This window comes from Dromiciops gliroides, chromosome 1 (genome assembly GCF_019393635.1).
Source record: "Dromiciops gliroides isolate mDroGli1 chromosome 1, mDroGli1.pri, whole genome shotgun sequence".
NCBI classification, from domain to species: Eukaryota; Metazoa; Chordata; class Mammalia; order Microbiotheria; family Microbiotheriidae; genus Dromiciops; species Dromiciops gliroides.
This window is the reverse complement of record NC_057861.1, coordinates 303,552,792-303,574,328: the sequence shown is the minus strand read 5'-3', so window position 1 is coordinate 303,574,328 and position 21,537 is coordinate 303,552,792. Positions and strand designations below refer to the sequence as shown.

Below are 21,537 nucleotides of genomic sequence, written 5' to 3'. Positions count from 1 at the left end.
AGGAATTCTGTACTTTAATAGACTTTTAAATAGCTAGGTAAAAACTTACATTAAAGTTAATTAACATTTTTTGTTATTTTGTTAATTAGTATTTGGTTTAAAAAATGCATTACAGTGAAATAAAATTGAGCTGTGCTGGAAATGTGGATTTGAAGTTCCAAACATAAGGTGTAGTTAGACCTTCTTTAGGGAATGACAAGAATATGATATTTAATTAAAGCCTTGAAACCAGAATAATACGCATTTACAGTAAAATATGAAATTATTTCCTCTCTCCATTTGCTTTTTGTAGAAAAACCTTTTGGGTCAGCTTTAATAGTACCTACTTCCCAGTCTTATATGAGGATCAATTGAGATAATAATTGTAAAGTGCTTAGTCAGCTCAGTGCCGGGCACATCGTAAATACCATGTGAATGTTAGCTGCTGCTGCTGACTTCTTTAAATAATAATAATAAAAAAACCACTTCCTGTCTCCACAAGAAAAGAGAATATGAATTTTCATTCATTTGCATTTTCTCCTCTTTTCCGCCCCCCCCCTTTCCTAAAGTACTACTGCTTTTTGGAATTAAGAATCTAGTTCTGGAGCAATACAAGAGTCTTTTGGGAAGATTTATGACTGAATCACAAACTGTTCTTTTGGAGGAGAATAATTCACCCATAATCAAACTACAAAACCAAAATGTTATGCAGATCTTACGGCAAGATAAGGTCTCCAATCTATGACAGATGATGTTGTTTGTAGAGATGAAGAGATTAGAAAGCCTCCGTGAAAATCAGTGTCCAGCACTAATTGCTTTGTAGTAGTTGACTGAACTGGGCAGAATTTTGTCTAAAATACCTTATGATTTTGCAAGGATTCTCAGTTTTTTTAAAAAAAATTGTTCACAACCTTTCTGTGGGCAGGTCAATGTATTCTCATTTTATAGATTTAAAAAAAAAAGATGATAAAAGAAAATTAATATGAAAACCAAGGTGGGAAGAGTGAGGGGCCACCCAAACCCTGTGTAGCTTAGTGGCAGGGAGGGGAAGGGAATAAGTATTTATGTAGCCCCTACTATATGTCAGGCACTGTGCTCAACTCTTTTTTTTTCCCCTAAACTCTTTACAAACATTACTACAGTTGATCTTTGCAACAATCGTGTAAGGTAGGTACTATTAATAGCCACATTTTACAGGTGAGGAAACTGAGGCAAACAGAGGTTAAATGACTTTGCCAGGATTGCATAGTGAAGAAGTATCTGAGACCCGATGTGAACTCAGGTCTTCTTGACTCTGGGCCTAGGGTTCTATCCACTGCCACCAATTTCTGTTAACTCCTTTTTATTAGGATATTGATTTACTCATTTTCTGCACAGTTGTTCTTTGTTAGAAAAATGTCTGTTACACTAAGTAAGCCCCTGATTCGGTATATATAAAGAAGTTGTTACCACAGAAGATTGTATGGATCCCTTCATTTTTGTTACTGCCTATCTTGGAAATACCAGACAAGTGGTAATTCTGTACAGACAGTTCTGGCTTTCTGTAAGTGGATCATTTGACAGACGTCGAATTTTTATATAAAGCAGACATGGGGAAGAGAGGGAGGGAGGCTGGAAGAAGGCCACACACTCTCGGAGGGAGGGAGCTAGTATATGGTTTAGACACATTGGGGCTGGGGACAGAAAAGGGAGAGCAGGAGGAGTAACCCACGGGCTGGGGCCGGCCATGGGTAGGCCTTTCAGGAACTGAGAGGAAGAACATGTGAGGTGGAGGGACAGAAATGTGGGGCCTAGACACAGGCACAGGAGGGGATGGGTGACATGCATGGGCCAGGGACAGACTCATGGTACCTCAGCACAGGAAGATAGGGATGGATGAGTGGAGCAGGGCATAGGTCTTCTCTCTCATGCCCAGAGGTCTCAAGCCAAGGCTTTATCCTACTAGAACCTGGTGGTCTCTCTAAGGGTCTTTTCTGTTTTTACTTGGTGGTGGTTTTTTAGGGGGTTTTATTATATATTTTTTGGTGGCAGGGGATAAGGGGCGGAGAAGTACAAAGCCAAAGGGTAGGAGTAGAGAAAGCTGACAATACCATACAATAAAGTTAATATAGGTGGTGGGTTTTATGCAGATTTCTTTTGTAATCAAGTTTGTGTAATGCAGGTTCATGCAAAGCAAAAACTGTCTATATATATTTATCAAAGCAGATTCACAGGAAAGAACAATCGACGTATTGGTTAATTGAACGTCACTATTTACACATATTATTGATGCCTAGTGTTTAAGGAAGTGACTTTGCCTTCATAAGGGGTCATTAGTGAATGACATTATAGTTTTAATTTATAGAAATATATTTCTAGTGCATAAGTTTCATATCAGGAAACCTGATACATTGGGAATTGACCTTACTTAAACAGAAAAAAAAAAAGAAAAAAAAAGTCACTTGGAAAATAGAGGACTAAGTAGAAGCCCAATCCATAAATGTATTAAATATCCTTTGAGAAGGAATTAAATAGAAATCCAGCCCTCTAGCCATTTATACATGGAATCAGGATTTTGTAGTGTTCAGTCATTTCAGTCATGTCTGATTCTCACCCTATTTGGCGTTTTCTTGGTCAAGATAATTGAGTACTTTGCCATTTCCTTTTCCAGTTCATTTTTACAGATGAGGAAATTGAGGCAAACAGAGCTAAGTGACTTTGTTAGGGTCACATAGCTAGTAAGTGTCTGAGGCCATATTTAAACTTGTCTTCCTGACTCCAAGCTCAGGTGCTATGTCCACTATGCCACAACCTTTGTATTTTGTTGTTTCTAAAGCTTACTTAGAACAGCAAATGGCAATGGATAGACTAGCCATTGCTACCATGAAGGCCTATGAGAAATTGTCTTTCCCATGGGAAACCTTGATAACTCTAGGTATAATAATGGAAAGTACCTGATCAAACCATCTGGAACCACATCCTATTAATACATTCCCTGTTCCTGGAATGTTCTAAGTTCACCCAACTTTTTATTGCTCTCGTTTGTCTTTTCAATCCAGAATGAGACTAAAAATTGAGCAAGTCACTTTTACTCAGAGCAGGGAAGAACTTGGCTATAGTTCCCATTAGCATATCTATGATCTGGTCCTTCCCTGGCAGCTGCAAGAGAAAGAATGTCTTGATTAAATGTGAAGAACATAGAGTAATCAATCAATTCTTCAACATATATTTATTCTTCAGTACTTGAGTGGATCTTTAACCATATCATCATGGGACTTCTGGAGGATGTAATCCCACCATGCTTTCTTATTCTGTGTGATTCTTGTCAGTGTAGTTATGTAAATTCTCCATTGAGGATTTATCAATGTACTTGAAGCTTCCTTCTAAACTTTTTACATTTTGCATGGATGGAAATTAAAAATCAATTATTTAAAAATAAAAGAAAAAAAACATTTCATGAATGATATTGCCATAATTTGCATCATTAACATTGTACCCCACCTTGCTTTCTCCTTTTCCAGTCATAAATATTCTTGAAGATATGGTACACAAGGCATAATTGGTAACAATACTACAACTTGCTTTTTCTTAACATTTGCCTTCCATTATCCTTTGGATCACCTACAATTTTGACTTTTTTAAAAAAAAGATGATGATGTAGGAACAAAGTATTCTTTTTTCCCTTAAAACATCAAGAAATAAATCCTCTAATCTGGTCCTTTCATGACTTGTTTCAATGAAGAACATGTTCAGTTGTATCAATCATGTCCTTCTGTGACCCCATATAGGGTTTTCTTGGCAAAGATATTGGAGTAGTTTGCCATTTTCTTCTTCACCTCATTTTACAGATGAGGAAAAAGAGGACAACAAGATAAGTGACTTGTCCAGGGTCACACAGTTAGTGTCTAAGGCCAGAATTGAACTCAGGTCTTCCTGACTGCAGGACCAAGTCTCTGTTTGCTGAACTACCTAGCTGACCTGAAGAACTTATTGGTGCCTAATTAACTTTCCAGTTCAGTTAGTAAGCATTTTTTCTAATAGAGGAAACAATACTTAACCCTTTTTTCCTCATACCAAAGGCTATTCACTAAAGAAACTGGGTAAAAGTTCAGGAAGGAACTCTGGTCTCTATGAATGTGGAGTTGGGGTGATGATGGAACAATGGGAGGGAGGCCCATAATTGATCCACTTAAGGGAATTACCTTGTTCTTCCTGCCTTAAACTGATCAGGGTATTGAACAAAGAAGTCTTTGATTACATCAATTAATGGAAGTATCTCGAGTTCACCTTTGATGGAGAGGAGAATCCTTAGAGGGAGCAATAGAAAAAGAGATTGAAGAGTTTTAGGAAAAGATTCTCCAGGGTCCACAAACATTTAAAGAAAGGGATTATTGTTCTGTTTGATGATACAAGCTTTGCATGATGACCCAATCAAGTCTATGTTTTGTAAATATGTTTTATCTTGTGGAATGTGTCTTTTATTCAGAAAACTACAAATCATTACTACAAAATGGCATATATCAGAGAGGTTTCCAAAGACATGGAGAAACTACCTGTTTGGATTTTTTTCTTATAGAATAGTTTAATTGATAAATGTTCAGTGGTAGCCTTGGGCCCCAAGGTTGAGTAAAGACTGTTTGCCATCAACAGTGGTGTTCTGGTGCTACCTGATCTGCAACCTTATAGTGTCATTGGGAGGAGATTGGTGTTTCAAAAGAAAAATAAACAAAATAAAACAATAATGGCATTGGTAGCAGAGGCCACCTTTTTATATTGACTTGTGAACATTTAGTGAGTCTCATCTTCTTTATGTTTCCACTAGATTGTAAGCTCCATGAAATTAAGTCTCTGTCTTTCCCAAAGTTCTGAGGCACAGTGCTTTGCATGTGGTAGAGCTTTATAAATGAATACTCAGTTGAATTACACGTCACATAAATCAGTATTGTAGGTGGTTAAACAAGATCGGGTTACTGGGCTCTTTATGTACCTGGCTGCTCCAGTAAGGGTTGAAATATGAGAGAGGGAAGAGGAGGCATGTGGCTGAAGGTGTGTAGACACTAGCTACCTTCAAGTGACTAGAAAATGACTGGTTGGCCATAGGCAAGTAGAAAAGAGATAAGATAGTTTCGTTTTTAGCATTTACTAACTGTGGAGCATACAGTTCAAACCTCATTGTATTTGGGATTTAAGACAAAATGAAAACAGCATTTCTCCCCCTGTACCCTTCCTCCTCCAGTTTCTGTGGGATCCTTAGGTGACCTATAAGTAATTCTTTAAAAAAAAAAAAAAGATTTCACAGCCTTTATTCACTTTTGGAGACCAGCTAGGTATTATAGGAGATAGTGTTGGCCTTAGAGTCAGGAAGAATGAGTTCTGATTTGACCTCAGACACTTCCTAGCTATTTGACCCTAGGCAAGTCACTTAACTCTGTTTACCTCAGTTCCTCATCTATGAAATGAGCTGTAGAAGTCAATAAGAAACCACTATAGTATCTTTGCCAAGAAAATCCCAAATGGGTTCATGAAGAGGCAGACACAAGTGAACAACAACAATTCACTGTTTGGGGGCAAGGAGCTCCCAAAAATATTTACTCTGTGTGTGTGTGTGTGTACATGAACTAATAATAATAATAACAACAACAACAACAATAACAATAACAACAATAATAATGTACTTACTACGTTCCTGGTACTAGGCTAAATACATATATACATATGCACACGCACATTTATATACATGCATCTATGTATGCATACACACATAGATGCCTTGTGTGTGTGTGTATGTGTGTATTATATACCAGAGGAATGGTGGCTTTGAGTGGAACTATTTCAGGGCCACCCATAACCTTTTTTTCCTTAGATCACTGCAGCCATAGTTCACCACAGCTGCTCCAGGGATGTAGCCGGTCAGTTATTTTTCATTTGGCAATAGAACTGACATCTGTTCCCAGCTGGGCTAGGAAAAGCTGAGAAGAAGGAAGCAGAGCCACTGCACAAGTAGCTTTCCTGACTTAGTGCTTCAGATGGACTTGCAGTGAGTAGATCTTTCCCCTAAGTTAGCAATCCAGTCTGGTCAAGGTGGGCTAGGGGCAGATGGGAATAAGGAGTGGGGTAGAAATTATTTTTACTCCTCATTTGAGTTATTAGCCTTTCATAAATGAAGCAGGAGTGAGAGTTCTGAACATTGAAGAGAGTAAGAAGGGAATGGGGATGGAGGATGAAAAAAAGAGCTAAGGTTTTATGTAGGAAAGGACACTTCTTAAAATCTAATATGACAAGAAAACATCTTTTCTTGTCCTCTAACCATATATCTTTTAAAAATCACTGGGGTTTTTTCTGTTCATCTTTTCTACTTTCACTTTTTGAAGAAAAATTAAACATATAAAATGCTTTGAATGTATGACTTAAATGGAAGTTTTCATATGGATATGTGAATTAAAAATAGCTAAAGCTGTTATTAGTTTAAATAAGGGAAATGTAAATAGTGAAATCTATTCAAACTGTTGAGGGAATGATTTTTTTTTTAATGGTCCAATGGAAAAAAGTAGACACTGACAAAACTCAGCCAGCCAGATGTTTCTAGAAATAAAATGGTGACAATAAAAGCACTGCGCCGATTCCCCCCCTTCCCCCCCTATGATTATGGGCCCTGTTTTAATACTATCATTACTACAATTATTTTATGGAATTATTGTTGTTTTATTTATATAGCATTGCCAACATATTATTTGATTTGTGAAAAGAATTGATTAGAATGATTTTACATTTTCCTAATTTTTAACCTGAAAAACTAATTAAATTCAGGTAAAGATGATAACAGTTTTCTGTCACTTGTCTGGATGACCTTTATAGAGCCATATATTGGCTAGTATCTTAGTACCAGAATCTAGCTGGCTATGTTTCAGGTATGTAATCTTTTCTGTTTGAGGGCAATTTCTAGCCCAGATTCTTCTGTCATGCTTGAGCCTTTTACCTTAGCTTAGCTTTTTTTTTCAGTTGGAAATTCAGAATGGATTCTATGAGGGTTGGTTCTCTACTAGGGAGCAAAATAAAGAAGTTTAATTCTAGGATTGGTAGCTTTTTCAGAGAGAGAGAGAGAGAGAGAGAGAGAGAGAGAGGGAGGGATTGTGTTTTTGATGATTATGACAGGTGATGGAAAGGATTATAGAGATTTTCATTTTATTACCTTCTATGGCAGATAGAATTACCATGTGACATTAGACAAATGACGTAAGCTCCTTCTTCCTTTACTGTAAATTGTGCCAGTCTAAATTTATGTATGTATATGTGCATGCAGAGCTATTCAGAGCTGCTGGATAAAATGATATAATGCAAATACAAATCTTGTTTATGAAATGGTAGGTTATTTTTATAGGCTTTATACCTAAATGAAAAGATATCATTTGAAGCTTTGGAGGAAGATGTGTTGGACTAGATACAGATGGATTAGAAGACTAATTATGTTTGAGTAACTCAAACATTCTTTCTAGAAAGGAAATTTCTAAGAGGCTTAGGAATCTAACTCAGGATTTTTTTTTCCTTAAAAAAATCAAGGTTTATGTTTGTAATGATTTAAAAAGAAAACAATTAGAACAGTAGCATGTAGGGAAACCTTTAACTATCAGCATTTCCCTTCATATTAGACATAGTTTTTCAGAAGTTAAATGAGAGCATTAAGCATTTTTTCCCAACAGGAAAAGTTGATTTTGCCTTCTAGAATGTGGGAAGATAAAAGGTAATAGGACATTGTGATTGTGGGAATGAAGAACATTTCTATAAACCAAAAAAGAAGTGTGAGGTTACAGATAGTAGTATTTATTACACTAATTATACAAACCCAGAGATAGGAACCAACCTTCAAAAAAGGAATCTTCTTACATTTCAGACAATGTGATACCTTCTAAATTGGCCAGTGTACTCAGATCATTATGCCAGTTATGCATTTTTAGTTTATAGCTGAAACTTAGGTCAGTGAAGGAGGCCAACTCCTATTTCTCAAAACCACTGAAAATCCATTTGCAGACCTTCCATCTTTTCAAGCTGTTTCATTTCTTTTCTTCCCTGGTTTGGTTCATTAATCTCCACCCTCTTTTCCCTTCCCCCTTTCCTCCAAGAGATGGGCTTGAGCCATTTGTTTTGGTTTTTTTTCTTTCTTTCTTTCTTTTTTTTTTGGCAGGGCAATGGGGATTAAGTGACTTGCCCAGGGTCACACAGCTAGTAAGTGTTAAGTGTCTGAGGCTGGATTTGAACTCAGGTACTCCTGAATCCAGGGCCGGTGCTTTATCCACTGTGCCACCTAGCTGCCCCAGCTTGAGCCATTTGTAGAAAAGTAGATTGTGAAGTACATTACGGCCAGACAGAAAATGACTTTGATCAATGCACAGGGAAGGACCTCTCGTCTCTGATAATGGTATAGAGGAACTGCATGTCTTGGGGCCCCATCTTTGACACAGGCTCACGTTCAGTGGTGCATCTCTCCAGACCCTAAGTTCCCCTCATTACAAGGAATATCTGTACATTGTTATATCAAAACCATTATTTTTCTAGCATGGATCTGTAAACTCAGCCTTGGGTCTGGCAGCCAGTTCTCACTTAACCTAAATGGACCCTTCTGCGGACCTCTCCCTCCCCTCATGAGGCTTCACAAGATCCTGACCCATCACTGGCTCTGCTTCCAGCATCTGAAGTGGTTTCAGTGCCTGGGAACCCTATGAGGACCCAACTGAAGGCAGTTTACATAAAGCAGCAACTATCTCCAATAGTTTCATCAGTGGTTTCAGATAAAGTTTAAATGAAAGGGATAAAAACTGCTTTGAACAAGTCTAATCCAAAAGAGTTGAACAGAATGATGTAGTAGCTGGAGCATTGAACTTGAAATGAGGAGATCTGGATTCCTATCCTAGCTCTTCTATTTATTAGTTTTGTGACTTGGGGTTTTCTGAGTTTTGTTTTCCTTACCTGTCAAATGGGACTGGAATGCATAACTTTGCAGTTCTTAGAATTGTTGTGAGAAGTGAGTTTTAAAGGGTAACAATTAGGAGGTATTTTTATTATTAAAGATTTCCAAATGATGCAGAAGTCTTACTTTCTTTTTCCTCTTTTTCCCTGCATTTTTTTCTTCCTCTTCCTCCTCTTCCATAGTAATCATCAAGAATGTCTTTGGAATGTATAAGTAGTTGTTGATACCATTAAAAATCCAAGTTAGTGTTCTGTGTATTCACATGTTGTCCAGAAGCCTTTTCAAGGCAACTTGAGTATATGTGAAAACAACCAGTACTTACCTCAACCATAGCTTATTGCTCGGTAGGATTTTTCTCCCCATGTATTATTTAATATCTTTTTTTCATTATCATCAGAAAACATTTTATTAAGCATTCACCTTCTCGTGGGATATTCTGTGTATTTGACTCATCTTTGGCTTCTGTCTTGTGTGGTAGCAGGTCTGACAGTCTATGAATTGTTTGAAACTCTTTGATGTCTTTTATTCTGTTTTCGTAAATGATTAAATTTATAAGGGGGGGATGTTAATTTTTTAAATTGAGTGTAATTGGAGAGTAAGGAGGAATGGACCAGAATCATTTATCTTCAAAATGGGTAAAACATGGTTAGCTAAGATAGATCAGAGAATTGTTTCTTAATGGTAGCTATATTGTTTATGTGGTTTTAAAGTGGAAGACAGACACAGATTGACCTTTTTTTTGGCATGGCAATGAGAGCTAAGTGACTTGCCCAGGGTCACACAGCTAGTAAGTGTCAAGTGTCTGAGGCTGCATTTGAACTCAGGTCCTCCTCAATCCAGGGCCAGTGCTTTATCCACTGTGCCACCTAGCTGCCCCCTATGATTTCTTTATATATATCCTGATACATACAGACTTTCTCACTGTTACTGTCCAATTTTTAAAAATTGTGATTTTCAGGATGGCCATTACTTCTTAAATTATATTTATTTGTTCTGTTTTCCAGGTCAGTTTTATTTTTTTTTTAATATCAGTTACTTTTACATTTTCTAATACTTTTTTTGGTCTTCTGAGTTTGTTCTAGTATTTCTAGCTTGTTATGGAAACATTGATTTTGATTTGGTCTATTCAAGTTTTCAGAAATTTCATTCCTTGGATAATAAGGTTTACTACTATCTGTTCTAACGTACTTATTCTCCTTCCAATTCTTTCCTCAAGAGTTTTATTTCATTTTTTTAATCTCTCCATTTCTTCAAGGTATTCATGTTGTTCTTGTGGAAAATCCATTTTCCCCTTTGAATTTCTCTTTGCAGCTATTGGGGAGTTATTTGATACTTTTTTTTTTTGTGGCGGTGGGAAGGGTGATTCCTTAGATTTGCAATAATTTTTGAGACTGGTATGGGGGAGCAGGGCAGTCTGCTGTCTCCTCAGGTAGCCATCTTTTGACAGTAATTAATTTGATATGTCTTGTTACTTCCTTTACAGCATCTTTTGTATCCATCCCCCTTCTTTTACTCACATACATGGTCAGTGCTTTAGTTCAGGCCCTGATTTGTCTCTCTGCCTTAAGTCTCCCCTTTTTCCAATTTATGCTTGTGAGGTTTAGAAAATTCAAGAGACATAGTTTTCTGGGTAATTTAACCATTTTATTAATAAGACTAACATGTTATTAATAAAAGAAGTCAGTGACATTCTTGAATGCCAAAGACCCTCATGGCAGTGGACTTGTGGCATATGTGCCCTTGGAAGAGGGGTGTTCCTGAGAGTGGCACTCAATTCTGATTGGTTAACAATTAATGAGAGAATGAATATTACAATGAGGGGCTGGACCTATTCTTTTTCTTTTCTTTTCTTTTCTTTTTTTTTAGTGAGGCAATTGGGGTTAAGTGACTTGCCCAGGGTCAACACAGCTAGTAAGTGTTAAGTGTCTGAGGCTGGATTTGAACTCAGGTACTCCTGACTCCAGGGCCTGTGCTCTATCCACTGCACCACCTAGCTGCCCCTAAGGCTGGACCTATTCTAATGAACTTTGATTATGTTATTTACTTCTAAGTTATTCTCAGCCTTGAGCAATCTAATCAAATAATTTTATCCCCCATTCAAACCTGAATAGAACACAGTGGGGTTAAATTCCTTTTAAGGTTGGGTGGAGTCTGACCAAGATTGAGGAGATTTCAATCATATTACCAGTAATTGTCCTTCAAGAGACTGAACTTTGAAAAGAGGACTATAGAAAAAGGGGCAATTCTGAACATAATTGCTAAAGTAATACTTCCAAGACACGTCTATACTTAATGTTGCTTTACTCAGAAAGCTACTGTGCCTCCGTGTTATTTCTCAAAGATAATACAAAAAATTCTTCACAATCTCTCCCCATCCTCCCTTTCCAGTCTGACACATCACTCCCATTCACATTACTCTCAGATTGCCTTGCTTGTCCTAGATGACATTCTATCTCTATGCCAAACTTCTGGGCTGTCCCTGAGGCCTAGCATGCACTCCTGTCCTTCTGCCTCAGAATTCCTCAAAGGTCAGGCCTTGAGTTGTTTCACATGAAGTCTTTTTTGATCAGTTGATCATGTTCTCCCGCTCCCAATTACATATATATTCTGTGACATCTCATATATATGTAAATGGGGATAGAATTACTGATTTGTGGGTATGTTTCTCCCCATGTAGACTCTCTAAGGTCTTTGAGGAAAGGGCCTCTCTCCTTTGTATGAGGAGTGTGCTAGAGTTAGCTCTAACTGTGGAGAACCAGTTGTTTTCAATGTGAGCTTTTATACTTCAGAAATCAGCACTTCATTTATTGTTTTGTTGATTGTTTAGATTTAAGAAAGTGTTAATAATGCAAATTAAATTTGAAAGTGTGTATGTATATTTTCCCCCTGTTTTATAAACATTGCTTGACCTTAGTCAAGCAAGAAGTACAGAAGGTGAAGCCAGTGTCAGATTGGAGACTTAGTAATAGTATGCAGTCATAATAGCAATAATAATAATTGGCATTTACATAGCACTTGTAGGTTTGCAACACGATTTATATCCATTATCTCATTTGTGCCTCATCATACTCCACTCTGTTCCCAGGCATCAGCATAGTTTCTGACTGATAGTAGGTGTTTAAAAATGCTTGTTGAATGAGCAAATATTTTCATGTATAATTTATTTATGAAACTCTAATGGCATCCCACATATAGGTAGAATATGTACATAGAGATATGTTTTAAAATTAATAAATTTCATGGGGAAAATATAGAAGACAACATACCAGTGGTTTCTAGTGCAGAATTAAGTGTAGGATACCTGGTGTTATTGGAAAGGAATGATTTAAGTCAGATCACACACTGCCTCTAGCCCAGAACACTTCTGAGTGCAGTCAGAATCATATTAAAAATATAATTGTGGGGACACCTAGGTGGTGCATTGGATAAAGCACTGGCCCTGGATTCAGGAGGACCTGAGTTCAAATCTGGCCTCAGACACTTGACACTTACTAGCTGTGTGACCCTGGGCAAGTCACTTAACCCTCATTGCCCTGCAAAACCAACAAAAACCAAAACCAAAACCAAACAAAATATAATTGGGAAATATTTAACAAAAGAAATAAAAATACAGTGAAACATAGAAAATGAATTCCACTCTCCTGTTTCTGACTTCAGTACTTTAATGACTTCGTTCCTTTGGTCTCATTGATGAAGGCACACCCTCCACTATTGCAGACTTTAACTCATCCTTGCCTTCAAATCCTGGTTGATTTTTTAAAAATGTATTTGCATAAATTCTCCAGAGAGGGTTGACTAAAATGTCCTGTAAATATTTTAACAGGGAAGCTAGATGACATAGTGGATAGAATGCCAGGCTGGGAGTAAGGAAGAACCTTTTTTATGAATTCAAATCTAGCCTTAGTCACTTTCTAGTTGAATGACCCTGGGCAAGTCACTTAACCCTGTTGCTTCGGTTTCCTCATCTATAAAATGAGGTGGATAAGGGAATGGTAAACCACTCCAGTATCTTCACCAAGAAATCCCCAAATGGGATCACATAGAGTCAGAAACAACTGAAACAACAATAATATTTTGAGGGTCTCTGTCCAGCACCCAGACTGTCTGTACACTACCTGACTCATGGTACATGATTGACACATTTCCTTCTCCAATCATAATTTTCCTTAGTCGTGTCTTTTGTGCCATATAACCTACTCCTCACCCTCCCGTGCCCCACATTTTAATCTTTCCCTTTGAGTTAGCCACAGTTTTCATTCTTTGAAAAGTCATAGATTTTCATACTTTGCAGTTATCACAAGGATATAATTAGTGTTTTTTAAAAAAAAGATTGTTCTGTTTGGATGTAAGCTAATAGTTTGGAGTCATTTAAAGGCAAACAGAGTCCAGATTCATTCCAGCTCTCTCCTCTTGCCTTCCTAGATCCAGCTCCTTGCCTACCATAGCACTACATAGTACAGCCTAGAAATTTTTTGTCTGCTTGGTTTTTCCTTCAGAATACCACACTGGGGAGCAGCTAGGTGGCGCAGTGGATAGAGCACTAGCCCTGGATTCAGGAGGACCTGAGTTCAAATGTGGCCTCAGACACTAATCACTAGCTGTGTGACCCTGGGCAAGTCACTTAACTCCAATTGCCTCACCAAAAAAAAAAAAAAAAGAAAAGAATACCACACGGATCTCTCATTTTTTTGTGGTTCTTATTTGGGAAGTAGGCTCTGTAATATTTTGGACTTTGTTCAATCAACAAAATGTCACCTGTGAACAGAAACATCTGGAAAAGTTCACCTTCTGCTCTTTCTTTTGGAGTCTATGTAGAACATTGCTAGTTATCTTTGTCTAGCATATGCTTTGTATGTCACTGGATGTTTATATTTAGAGTATTTGAAAAATGATACATTTGTGCTTTCATGTGCTTCTTTTCCTTCTGTCTCTTACTACATTTGTTACTGTGGTAACACAGCTAGTAAGTGTTAGAGATAGGATTTGAATCCAGTTTTCTCCAAGTGTGGTGTCCTTTTTATTTAGTGAGGGGAATGGAAACTTTTTTGTTTTCGTTTTATTTGCTTGTTTTTAGTGAGGCAATTGGGGTTAAGTGACATGCCCAAGGTCACACAGCTAGTAAGTGTCTAGTGTCCAAGGCCAGATTTGAACTCAGGTCCTTCTGAATCCAGGGTGGTGTCCTTTTTATTTAAAAAAAAAAAATTTTAATGACAAATTTAACAAATATCATCAGACTTGGAACATTTCAGTATACAAAGCATAGGAAAAAGCAGATTATATATGAATCCATCATTCACAGCTTATTTTTTAAATATACATATTAATTTCTATTTGATGATATCAATGCTGTACCAACACTCCCTTGCTTATACGAGCCATCTTATTAGCTCCCTTTTACTCTCTTTTGTGAATTTTTCATGTTTCATTGATGCTTTTTCTCCTAACATCTTGAATAGGGAAAATGACAGAATTTTAGCCCTGGAACAAACCTTAATGTTTGGCTAATTTGGGATCCCCAACCAACAAATCAAGATCTCCAGTCTTTTCCTGATGAGCCCCTAGTCCAGAGGTTGCTGCATTCTTCATGGGTTTTTTTTGGGGGGGGGTTTCTTAGACCTACAAGGTTAGGGGAAAGCAAAGGGTATTCAGAAGCTGGACTTTCTTCTCTCCTTTACTCAGGGATTTACATGGTCAACACTCACTCTAGCTCCTGTTTAAATATTTTACTTTCCAACTATTTTGCTCTTAAAAAAACCCTCTCCTTCCCCACCTCTATATTAAAGAAATGGAAAATAACTTCACAAAAAGTTGGCAACTCCTAATCTGTCTTTCCCCCTTTGCCAAGAAGTGTACAGTGATAGCTCTTCTTGTGTGCCCATTCTCACATGCTGAAAATCAATTATGGAAGGGGCTTTTCTCAGCTTCCATTTAGTCAGAAGTTCATCTCTGTCATCTGAGTGATAATTTGAGGGCAGGTGGAAAGTCAGCTTGCTACTTGTACTTAATAGCTTGCTACTTGTACTTAATAGGAAAGGGGAAGGGTGGAGAGAAAACTTTTTTCTTTTACTTAGGAGCAAGGATGACTTGTTCTGATGATATTTAAAGGGGAAAAGGAAAACAGGGTAAAGATACAAAGAAAAAGGACCTAAATTCTCACCCCCAACCCCACCCCACCTTAATAATAGGAATTATAGCTAGGAATAGCTATAGGAATAATAGCTAGAAATTTTGTAACCTTGACTTTGTCCAAATTGGCAAATTGCAGAGCCAGGATTTGAGCCCAGGGGTTCATGACTGCAAATCCAATGCTCTTAATTTAATTTATGCTAATTTAGATAGTGGTAGGTGGTGCAGTGGATAGAGCACTGGGCTTGGAATCAGGAAGACTTATCTTCATGAGTTCAAATCCAGTCTCAGATCCTTACTGTGTGACCTTGGACATACCACTTAACCTTCAGTTTCTCATATGTAAAATGAACTGGAGAAGGGAACAGCAAACCACTCCACTATCTTTTCCAAGAAAATCCCAAAATGGGATTGTGACATAACTAAACAACAACATACAGTGTTAATCTAAACTTTTATATACATTCATATACACACACACACATATGTAGTGCTTTAAAGTTTTCAAAGTACTTTCAAATATTATCTCATTTTGTTCTTAGTACAACCCTAGGAGGTAGATGCTATTATTTCCCCCATTTTACAGATGAAGAAACTGAGGCAGATAGAGGTTAAGTGACTTGCTCAGGCTTACACCGTCATTTGAGATAGGATTAGAATTCAGGTCATTGTGAGTCCAGGACCAGTGCTCTATTCACATTACCATTCTAGATAGTGCTTACTTAATTCTGTTAAGATATATTGTTTGGGTCCATTTTATTGACTTCTTTCTGTCTTCCATGAACAAGGATGGAAATCTTTAATTGGTTGTTTTATTGTTATATATTTCCTTAAACTCAATGACCCAAAATATGAGGAATCAAATTTAATATTGGCTAAAAATCTGGAGAATTTTCATAATGATTATTTTGTCAGCTAAATTAATAGCAATCAAAGTGAAATATTCCTCTAACATTTCTGCAAGAAAATGCCTTTGAAAGCAGTCTGTCCAGTGTCACGGACAGATTTTACATTTTCTAGTTATTCTACTAAATCATTGTGTTTTTCTAGGATTTAGGCATCCAGTAAGTTGGTAGATCATATTGATCTCGCCTAAGAGTTTTAACAGAAAACTTTTCTTTTTCCCCTAATTAGCTCCCACTGGTGATGTAATGGAACAGTAGGACCGAAATACCTGCCTACCACCACAGTTGTGTAACTGAACTGCTAATAGATGTTGTGGTAGTGGATTTGGAACAATTCATAATTATAATAAAAGTTGAATAGAAAGCATATTGGAAAGAATGCTCTTTTTAGAGTTAAGGTTCAAATCTTGGCTCTTCCATTTACTGCTTTAATCATTTCAAGGAAGTCTTTTTACCTCTATGGGCCTGAGTATAGAAAATGCAAAATGAGGCAACAAGACTAGATGATTCTGAAGCTGCTGCCCTGGCCATGCTACTGTGAACCATGAAATTAAAATCATATGACCCCCCTCTCTTCTAACCTTTCCCCCCACTCCATACAGACATTTGGATTTTTTTTTTATCCTGTGTACCACTAATAAAAAAATCTGGATACCTTTCCTGCTCTAGGCTAGGTTAGCTATTTAGTCCAGTGCTTTCGTTTAATAAGTGAAGAAACTCAGTGCCAGGCAGGTGACTTTGTCTAGGGTTGCAAAACTGGTAAATTTCAGAGGCAGGATTTGAACCTAGGAGTTTGTGACTGCAAGTCCCATCTTCGTAAACACGTTTGCCAATATCTAACAGTGTGCTGGTATAATTTTTTTAAGATATCTATTTAATTCAAGTGCTAATGAAATGATTTTCTGTTATTTTCACAGAACCTCTTCTAAACAAATTCATGACCATGGGGGATATGAAGACCCCAGACTTTGATGATCTTCTTGCAGCCTTTGACATCCCAGATATGGTCGATCCTAAAGCAGCGATTGAGTCCGGCCATGATGATCATGACAGTCACATAAAACAGAATGCTCATGTTGATGAGGATTCACATGCCCCGTCATCCTCTGACGTGGGTGTCAGTGTTATTGTTAAAAATGTCCGGAACATTGATTCTTCTGAAGGAGTTGATAAAGATGGCCATCATTCTACAGGCAATGGTTTACATAATGGCTTCTTGACAGCATCCTCACTGGAAAGTTATAATAAAGAGGGAACAAAGTCTCTGAAAGATGATGGACCAGCCCCTGAGGTAAAACTTAAAGAGACAACTTTCAATCAGTTTAGTCCTATCTCAAGTGCAGAAGAGTTTGATGAAGATGAGAAAATAGAGGTGGACGACCCACCCGATAAGGAGGAAATTCGTTCAAACTTCAGAGCAAATGTATTGACTGGATCAATTTCCCAACAGGACTATGAAAAACTAAAAGCACTTGGAGGGGAAACCTTAATCAAGCCGGGAATTCCTGCTGCTACCACCTTAGACAAAAACAAAGTTATTAAAAGAGAAACAGAAACAAATTCCATCGCCTTGGGTGTGTATGAACCCTTTAAAGTTAGAAAAGTGGAAGACAAATTGAAAGAAAGCTCTGAAAAGTTGCTTGAAAACAGGGTACTTGACGGAAAGCTAAGCTCTGAGAAGAACGAGGCCAGTCTTGCCAGTGCTGCCCAGTCAAAGGCAAAATCATCAGCTAAGCTATCTTCGTGCATTGCTGCAATTGCAGCACTTAGTGCTAAAAAGGCTGCTACGGACACATGTAAAGAACCAGTGGCCAATTCAAGAGAACCTTCTCCATTACCAAAAGAAATGAATGATAGTCCTCGTGCTGTTGAAAAGTCCCCTGAATCTCAGAGTCTTATTGATGGTGCAAAAAAACCACCTGTAAAGCCACCTGATAGCCCCAGGAGCGTGTCCAGTGAAAACAGCAGTAAGGGATCTCCTTCTTCTCCTGCAGGGTCAACACCAGCAATTCCTAAAGTCCGCATCAAGACCATCAAGACGTCTTCTGGAGAAATTAAGAGAACGGTAACGAGGGTTTTGCCCGAAGTTGACCCAGACTCTGGAAAAAAGCCTCCCGAGCAGACTCCTTCCATGGTGGCTTCAGTGACGTCACTTTTGTCCTCTCCAACTTCTGCTACTGTCTTGTCTTCTCCCCCCAGAGCACCTCTCCAGTCTGCTGTGGTGACAAATACAGTTTCCTCTGCAGAACTGGCTCCCAAACAGGTCACCATCAAGCCTGTGGCTACTGCCTTCCTTCCTGTTTCAGCAGTGAAGACAGCAGGGTCTCAAGTGATTAATTTGAAGCTTGCTAACAATACCACAGTGAAAGCCACCGTCATCTCTGCCGCTTCTGTCCAGAGCGCCAGCAGTGCCATCATCAAAGCAGCCAATGCTATTCAGCAGCAAACGGTGGTGGTACCTGCCTCGAGCCTTGCTAACGCTAAACTTGTGCCAAAGACAGTGCACCTTGCCAACCTTAATCTTTTGCCTCAAGGTGCCCAGGCCACCTCTGAACTCCGCCAAGTGCTCACTAAACCTCAGCAGCAAATAAAGCAGGCAATCATTTCTGCAGCAGCCTCGCAGCCGCCCAAAAAGGTGTCCAGAGTTCAGGTTGTATCTTCTTTGCAAAGTTCTGTCGTAGAAGCTTTCAACAAGGTGCTGAGTAGTGTCAACCCAGTCCCCGTTTACATCCCGAACCTTAGTCCTCCAGCTAACACAGGTATCACATTACCCACCCGGGGTTACAAGTGTTTGGAATGTGGTGACTCATTTGCTCTGGAAAAGAGTCTGACTCAGCATTATGACAGGCGGAGTGTGCGCATTGAAGTAACGTGTAACCATTGTACAAAGAACTTAGTTTTTTATAACAAATGCAGTCTGCTTTCCCATGCTCGTGGACATAAGGAGAAAGGAGTTGTGATGCAGTGCTCTCATTTAATCTTAAAACCGGTCCCAGCAGATCAGATGATAGCTTCTCCTTCAAGCAATTCTTCCACAACATCCTCTACTCTGCAGAGCTCTGCGGGAGGGGGCACGCATAATGTAACAAAAATTCAGTCTGGCATAACTGGGACAGTAATCTCAGCTCCCTCGAGTACACCTATCATTCCGGCTATGCCTCTAGATGAAGACCCATCCAAACTCTGTAGACATAGTCTAAAATGTTTGGAGTGTAATGAAGTTTTCCAAGATGAGACGTCACTGGCTACACATTTCCAACAGGCTGCAGATACAAGTGGACAAGTAGAGTATCTTCTATTTAAATTTCTGTGTTTTCAGCCATAAATCTTAATGTGTGTACAACAGAAGTAAGATGAATTTATGATCTGATAGAGGCAGGGGAAAGTGAGTATAAGATGCTTATTTTTACAGAAAAGGTAAAAATAGCTAGTTATGAACCATATTGAACAAATAGCTTCCCCCCCCCCATTATTTGGAAGTCGATTCTTTTAAATAGATGAATGTCTTGGTATGGCAAATAAGTAAGTAAACAATAGTAGCACCTTAGGTTTAAAATAAGTGAAAGAAATCTTTTCACAGGAGCATGGGTTAGGGTTTGACCCGAGATTTTAGATAGTTTAGCTGTTCTTCACACTATACTGTATACTTAAGGGTCCAGATTAATTGTCAATGGTTCTGAGCATCAGTGACAAATTTTGAATATTTTTATCGTGTTCATTCAGCTGTATATGTTGGAGTTTCTATGTACGGTCAAATACACTTAATTGGTGCCCTGCTTAATGGTGTGTCTGGGATGATAGCCAGGAAATAAATTTAGAGTAATATATTTCACTTCAGTGAATCTCAGCTAGAAATAAGTGGCACTCCTTCCATTTAAATGGAATGCCTGCTGGGATTTGTGAGTCTTTTTTGGGGGGGGGGGAGGGTATGTAGTTTAACAAGTATGAATTGGTATTTAGTGAAATAAATTTCCCAATGGGTAGCTCTTCATTCATTTCATGTTGCTTCTCTCAGTAAGTCGACATATCAATGAAATTAGCCCTTAAAAATATTTGAGTACTCATGTTTTATCCTGCTTTTTTTTTTTTTAGGATCCTAAACTTATATTGAAGTTTTTTTCCCCCTCCTTTCCCTAAAGGAAGTTAATTAGGAGGGGGATTTCAGAGGTGTTAAGTGTATCATGATAATTCAGCCTTACATTTTGACAGCATTCTTAGGGGTTTTTTTATCCTGATGTAACTAATAGTGAGCCCTTAAAGAAGAGTAGGGCAGTTTGATAGGTCAAAATGAAGAGAATAATATAATGATATCCTAGGATATTTTAGTGATAATGCCTGGAATTCTTTCAGTCAGATAAACTTCTTACACTGTCACCACTTCATTAAAAGGGCAGAATTTCTTTTCCTCTTAAAAGGATACAAGTCTAGATATATTAACTGCAGTTGTGTCCTTTGTTTTTCAGTTACTGTATTTCCTCCCATTTCTTTGTAAACATTGAAATATTTGATATCTTAGGGAAGGGACTTGGGAAGGCACAAAAAAACCTTTTCTCTTAATTTTAACCCCCCTTTACACTGACAAATATACTTTTCCCCATTTAAACCAATTTTAATAAATCAAATTTACATTAATTTAGCATCTACTTTAGGTTAGGTACCAGGAACAGAAAGACAAAAGATAATCCTTTCCTTTAAGGAGTTTACATTCTACTGGAAAAATATAATTATTTACACAGATGAGGAAATTTAAGTAAATTTGAAGAGGGCAAGTTTATTAGGAATTGGAAGGGGAGTGATTCTTCTCTGAGATAAAAATAAGTGAAGGCTTCATGCAGTAGGTGATACCTTGAAAGAAGATAAGGACTCAGGTAATGATGAAGAGGATTTATGCTATAGGTTTGTACAAACTAGATGAAATGTTAAAGTTGAGGAGAAAAGACTACTGGTTTTAGCAAGTAAGAGATCATTGGTGACATGGGTAAGAACAGTTTCAATAGAGTGATGTGTTAAAAAGTCAGAGTATAGGGTGTTGAGACATAAAATAGCTTGGAAGTCAATAGAGGAATCCAATGTAGGTGACTCTAGAAGTTAGACTGTGAAAGGGAGGAGGGATCAAGGGTGATGGTGGATGTCAGGATGAAGGAAAAATTTTTCAAGGATAGAGGAGAGTGAACTATGTTTTTTCCTTCCTTTATTTCTCTTTTAAAAAACTTGAATTTTTCCCTATCAACAAGTATTTATTTTTTCTCCTTTCCCAATTGATAAACAAATCCTTTTAAATAAGCATTTACAGTCAAGCAAAACAACTTCCCACATTAACTGTGCCAAAAATGTATGTTCCATCCTACATCCTGAGTCTGTCATTTCTCAGGTGGTGAACAGGTAGCATGCTTCCTTTTTTTTGTTCCCCTGGAATTATGATTGGCCATCACATTGATCAGCATTCTTAACCTTCCAAAATTGCTAATTTTTACAATGTTGCTATTATATAGATTGACCTCCTCCTGGTTCTGCTCATTTTCTAACCCAGCAGTTCACAGGAGTCCTCTCAGTTTTCTTGGAAACCATTTCATTTATTGTCCCTTA

General features: G+C 37.9%; 1 protein-coding gene across 14 annotated transcripts in view; it reads left to right on the top strand.

The window, feature by feature from the left end:
- ZNF532 (zinc finger protein 532) overlaps positions 1 to 21,537 on the top strand; it is a 119,705-nt gene that overhangs the window by 33,474 nt on the left and 64,694 nt on the right. For 13 of the 14 annotated variants that reach the window (XM_043977690.1, XM_043977689.1, XM_043977685.1 and 10 more), the window contains one exon: positions 16,869 to 19,234. In XM_043977690.1, coding sequence (XP_043833625.1) covers positions 16,889 to 19,234 — 2,346 coding nt within the window. In that variant the 5' untranslated portion in view covers positions 16,869 to 16,888. Of the gene's footprint in view, positions 1 to 5,947; positions 5,996 to 16,868; positions 19,235 to 21,537 lie in introns of those variants that run through there. The other variant, XM_043977693.1, reaches the window with a different exon arrangement.